The sequence below is a fragment of the Cibotium barometz genome, chromosome 18 (assembly GCF_041138505.1).
Source record: "Cibotium barometz isolate CiBa-2024 chromosome 18, ASM4113850v1, whole genome shotgun sequence".
Lineage (NCBI taxonomy): Eukaryota > Viridiplantae > Streptophyta > Polypodiopsida > Cyatheales > Cibotiaceae > Cibotium > Cibotium barometz.
The window spans coordinates 43,083,880-43,089,885 of NC_141063.1; the positions used below are offsets into that span (position 1 = coordinate 43,083,880).

Consider the following 6,006-nt stretch of genomic DNA (forward strand, 5'->3'; position numbering starts at 1 on the left):
TTAACATATACATCAAAGGAATGCCTTTCAGCAAGATGAGTCATTTGTTTTACTTCAAATAAGTACACATCACGACAAATTCAATATACATCAAAGGGATGCCTTTGGACAAGATAAGCCATTTGTTTTACTTTAAATAAGCACACATCACCGGAAATTTAAATCAAAGGCATGCGTTTGGGAAAGATGAGCGATCTGTTTTACTTGAAATAGGAACCCATCACGGGAAATTTAACATACACATCAAAGGCATGCCTTTGGGATGAGCCTTTTGTTTAGGCATACATACATTTGTTTTAGTCTCTCCTCATGTCATTCAAGCGAGTCGGTGGTGCCATCATTCAAGCGAGTGCATGGGAGAGAGAGTGTGACTTGCCATCATGGAAGGGAGTGCATGAGAGAGAGAGAGTGCTAGGCTTGCATAGCAACCTGTGCGATTTTTGTACATAGTAATTCAGCCCTGTTTTCCAAAAGAAGAGAGAGAGAAAGAGAGAGAGGCTTCGTCCCCCGGCATCATCATGGTTGTGACCATGGCGATGGTGGCAAGGAGGAAACCTTTCTCTCTCTCTCTCCCTCTCTGTCTCACTCCCATGCAGAGAGAGAGAGAGAGAGAGAGATCCCTGCTTCATTACATAAAAGGTCAAAAAGGCCAATTACAAAGTATGGCAGCAGCCAAAATCCATTACGAGAACCAGGGTGAAAAACCCCTCAAAATATACAATCAGCACAACAGCTGAGGGGAAAACCCCAACCAATACAGATGTTAAAAGAGAGAGAGAGAGAGAGAGAGAGAGAGAGAGAGAGAGAGAGAGAGGCTTTCCTTTGTCCCTACGGGCCATCGCCTCGATGCCATCTCCCTCTAGCTCTGCAGTAGGTAAGATACCAACATACATGGATTTTTTTTAAAAGGTTTCTTTGGAGGGAGAGAGAGAGAGAGCGTGTAAAAAACAAAGGGGCGCCACGTGTAGGTGTGCCCAAATGCCATGTCATAAAAAAACATGCACACACTTGGCGATGGTGCACCATGCATGTCAAGCAAGATTCATGATGGTACTTTTATGATACTTTTTACTTCACAGCAAATTGTACAAAGATAGAGTGAGAGAGAGAGAGAGAGAGAGAGAGAGAGAGAGAGAGAGAGAGAGAGGCAAGGCTATATGGAGAGAAGAGAGCTTCAAAGTAAGCAGAGAGTGAAAGGGTGGGATTTTTTTTTCCCATAGGTTTCAAATCGACAAAGAGCTCAAGTCAACTTGAAAGGGTCAACTATCAACAACAAGCATAAGCATTTAGGCACCCTTCACTCTCTTGCTCTCTATTTTTTTCAGACTTTAGTTTTGGCTTTCATGTCTTCCAAGTTCTTTGATGTGTAGTGTGTGTGTAAGAGAGAGAGAAAGAGAGAGAGAGAGAGAGAGAGAGAGAGAGAGAGAGAGAAAATGCTGTGGAGTAAAATTTATTTTACTATGTACAAAGCTTGAGGTGATGGATTAGTAACAATATTTATGTGCAATGGCCCATGGATTGCAAGTCATTTTTTTGTCTTGCTGAAGGGCATAGCTTTGAGTAAAGGAAGGTTTTTGTTTTTAATAACGGTGCTGAGACGTGGCACCCCACCTTTTATACACACACACAGACTTTGGCTCTCTCTTTGTCTCTATCTCTTACCTAGCGGGGAGTTGGGGGGACGTGGCGTTGAGGCAATGTCCCGCAGGGATGAACTCTCTCAATGAGAGAGAGAGAGAGAGAGAGAGGGAGAGAGAGAGGCTTCCTCCCCCACCATCTCCATGGTCGCGAAGCTTCACAACCATGGCGATGAGCGGGGGAGGAAGCCTCTCTCTCTCTCTCTCTCTCACTCCCATATACTCCCTTGCAGCTTCACGACCATGGCGATGGCGGTGGAGAAAGCCTCTCTGTGTCTCTCTCTCTCTCTCTCTCTGATACTCTCTCAATCCCATGCACTCCCTTGCTTGATGGCGGGTAGGAACCCTCACTATCTCTGTCCCATGCACTCGCTTGAATGATGGCGGCACCCGACTCGCTTGAATGCAAATACATGGCACCCCCACCTACCCCAACCCTTCGAAAATAACCTTAACTGAAAATTTTGAAATGAGTTCGGCTGGGCGAAATGCTGACATGTGACAACCTGGTGTTAAATATAATAGTTAGTATATTACTAATTTAGACGCAAATAGCCTTAGAGAGTAGGCAGGTTTGCGTACACGAATAGCCTTAATTTTTAGGTAGGTTCGTGCTTGATTATAATTATATATATTTACTTAGTTCTTTTATACTATTTATTGTTAGATATTATATGATGGTTTTTTTAAAGTAATATTATTATGTTAAGAAAACAAAACAAAATATGTGTGAAGTTTTTAGGTTTTTCATAAATAAGATATTGATATATAATAATAAGCATTATTATTATGGTATTTATACTATATTAAACTATTATTTTATTTTTTAAAAAAAATCAAAAAAGGAAAAAAGAGAGGAGGTACGCGTGGCGTTTTGCGTCTGCTAGTCGAAAAGGCGCCCGTGTCTACAGCGCCGTGTTGGCTACAGCTGTTGACAATGTTATGGGCGGTGGCGTGATAGTGGTGGCAGAAGGAGCATAGTTTGGCGGCAAAGATTGCGGCTTTGGAAGGAAAGGAGGGCTGTCTGTGAAGGCGGCCACACCATATACAGGAGACCACACCATATACAGGGAAAGGGAGAGGTGTGCCTGGCACAGGCAATGGAGTAAAAAAGGAAGCGGGTGGAGGGCAAAATGGGTGTATTTTTTAATAGAATCAATTTTCATTAAAAAAACACAAAATATGACTTCTGCAGCTCAAAATAGGCTCCTGGGAAGCAAGAGGTTGCAATGGATGCAAAGGTCTTTTTGCCAATTTACAGAGAAATTATTTTGCAATGTTTTGCTCAATTTGACATAGCTTTTAGGACTTAGCTATCATTTAGAGTAGGTATAGGGGTCCCAAAGTACCCTCTTTCTCAGCATAAGTGTAGTCAATTGGCCTAACACAGCTATATTTCAGCCTCTGGTCACTCCATCGACAGTAATAACAAACTGAAATTTGGTGGGTGTGTGGGACAAGCAGTGCTTAGCACAGTTGTGCCGTCAGTTTTGATAGTAGGTCTCCTAACTGGTATGATTAGCACTCCATTGACAGTGATGTACAGAAGCTCCTGATAGCAAAAATCTGACCCCTAGAGGCTGGGCTTGCACCCATGCATTCACTGGGGGGGACAGTTTTGGTCAGTATGCTCTGTTTTTGCATCTGTCGATGGAGTAACTAGAGAGTAGTGGCCTTACAGGTGTTGAAAATACAAGTGAATAGGATGTGTGCGGGAACAAGCCCTTGGTTAGAGACTGTAAAAGAGAATGAGTAAATGTGAAAGAACCTGTGAAAAGATGAGAAGAATCTACTGAGAGAGAATAAAGGGTAGCATGAGAAGATTTAGGAACTGTGGTTGGAGATATTCTGGGAGATATTCTGGGAAAAGTGAAGAGGTGGAGAGAATCAGGGAAAAGAGGTGGAGCGAATCATGGGGAGAAATCAATGGGATTAGATGCTTGATGTAAGATCTATAAATTGAGGCATTGTCCTAATGAGAATTTGCTGGTTCTTGAGTATCCATGCCTACATTAATCTATTTGCTAATTACCCACTAATTACGTCTTAATTATTTACTAATCACTTTGTTAATGATGTTGATTCTAGTGTTTGATCCACCATAGCTCATCACAATGCTCAAATTTCAACATGGTATCAGAGCCATGCCTAGAATCCATTAGGTTTATGAGCCCATTATCTAATTAATTAAGATTAATAGATAATTAAAAAATAATCAAAATTTTAGTTATTTTTCACTTCACCTCTGTACCCCCAGCCAGTGGAGGAGTCCATTCACCTTGCACACTCGCAATTAGGGCAAACCCTTCTAGCATATGGTAGCCACTTCAAAGCTCTTCAAGCTCATCAAAAAAGAAGCGCAAACCGCCAGCGAAGAAGGGAGGAATCGCATTTTTATTGGGCGCCGTTTTTCAGAAGGAGATTGGAGATTTCTTCTTGCTCAAATCAAATGTCTCTAATTCCTCCTAGCCCAAGGTGTTTTCAAGCATGCTCTACAAGCTGGTAAAGACATTATTCAGTTTCATCAAGTCTACAGTGAGATCCAAGCTCTTCATCAAATCTACAGGTGACTTTGGTAAAACAGAGATTAAGCTTCAATATTTGGTCAAATCTTGTGTTTCTTGACTTAATCCTCTACTAGACTCATTGCTATTGATACCTTTGAAAGCATTTGAGCTCATTTGAAGTCTAAGGCACCAGATCTCGACTCCCTGCATACTCTGTTTTCTGCACACAAAACAATGAATTAATTTGCTAATCAATGATTAATCAATGCTAATCACTATATTTTGATGCAATTGAGGGTTCAAATCAACCATTAAGTATCTGATATACAGATCCCTATAACTTCAGATTGCAATTCAGAGTTGGTTTGATACTCCAATCATTCCGTACAAATTGGTTACCCTTGATTTAATGTAATTTTTGGTAAAATTGTGCTGATAAAATTATAATAATCATCATTTTATATTTAATCCTTGATTAATGCCTGTAAATCTCACTCAAATTCAAGATTATTCACAGCCAGAGTTACATTTGGAATGTGCATGAGAATGAATGCTATACGTATTATATATTGGGCACATTACATCAGTGTAAAAATGGGATCAGACACTGCCCTTGTCCAGAATAAGGCAAGAGATAAGACCTCCCGCATAAATTTGGGTTTGCATTGCATAATGACACAAGATGAACATCAAAAGCCCAAAGGAACTGTCAGCAAAACATTGAAACAAGTTGCTCACATTGGAGCAAAAAGACTTGACGGACGAGCTCATGGCCCCAGCCCCATGAAAGAAGAAGAACATCTCCATCCAAGAGGAAGATCCACACCAAGAAGATCTAAAGGAAGCATTGAAGGAAGACGTGGACACGAGAAGAGAAGCTGCCCCAAGAAGACTGAAAGAAGAGAAAGACACGGACGCGTGGAGAGAAGCTGCCACGACAAGAAGACTGAAGACAAGAGAAGATGTGAGGCTCCAAAGAGTGAGGAGCCATGTGAAAATCTCTGAGAGAGAGAGACCCCACAACCCAATGTAACCTGCCCCAACAAAGTAAAACCACCTCGCCACCGATGATGTAGGCCACGTGATAGATAGATGTATGTGTGAGCACTTTAGTCAAGGTCGCGGGCACTTATAGTATCCTTGGACACATAGAGAGAGAGTGTCAAGGACTATGGAGTTTAGGGACTTGAGGCACTGGTCGCGGGCTGTCAAGTAAGAAAGAAACTTGATACAGGGTCCAGGTGTGCTAAGATAACTTGAGGGGAGGAGTAGACACTGGTCGCGGACTATCAAGTAAGGGGAGGCAAACTTGGTATAGGATCTAGGTGTGCTAGGATTATTCACTTGAGGGGAGGTGTTGAAAATACAAGTGAATAGGGTGTGTGCGGGAACAAGTCCTTGGTTAGAGGCTGTAAAAGAGAATGAGTAAATGTGAAAGAACCTGTGAAAAGATGAGAAAAATCTACTGGGAGAGAATAAAGGGTAGCATGAGAAGATTTAGTAAGTGTGGAGATATTCTCGAAAAAGTGAAGAGGTGGAGAGAATCAGGGAAAAGAGGTGGAACGAATCATGGAGAAATCAATGGGATTAGATGCTTGATGTAAGCTCTATAAATTGAGGCATTGCCCTAATGAGAATTTGCTGGTTTTTGAGTATCCATGCCTACATTAATCTATTTTGCTAATTACTCACTAATTATATCTTAATTATTTACTAATCACTTTGTTAATGATGTTGATTCTAGTGTTTGATCCACCATAGCTCATCACAATGCTCAAATTTCAACAACATGCCTATTTTAACCATACAAAACTCACCCATGCAGGCCTCGGCAATGCCGGATAGCAATAATGTAAAGATGT

The 6,006-nt window shown here is 41.3% G+C and overlaps 1 protein-coding gene across 1 annotated transcript in view; it reads right to left on the reverse strand.

Moving 5' to 3' along the window:
• Nucleotides 1-4,216: 4,216 nt before the first annotated feature.
• LOC147629382 (tagatose-6-phosphate ketose/aldose isomerase, putative (Mog1/PsbP/DUF1795-like photosystem II reaction center PsbP family protein)) overlaps nt 4,217-6,006 on the reverse strand; it is a 54,389-nt gene continuing 52,599 nt past the window's right edge. Inside the window, exon 8 of the mRNA XM_086812620.1 lies at nt 4,217-4,364. Within this exon, the coding sequence (XP_086668746.1) occupies nt 4,232-4,364 (133 nt within the window). The 3' untranslated portion in view covers nt 4,217-4,231. The remainder of the gene's footprint in view (nt 4,365-6,006) is intronic.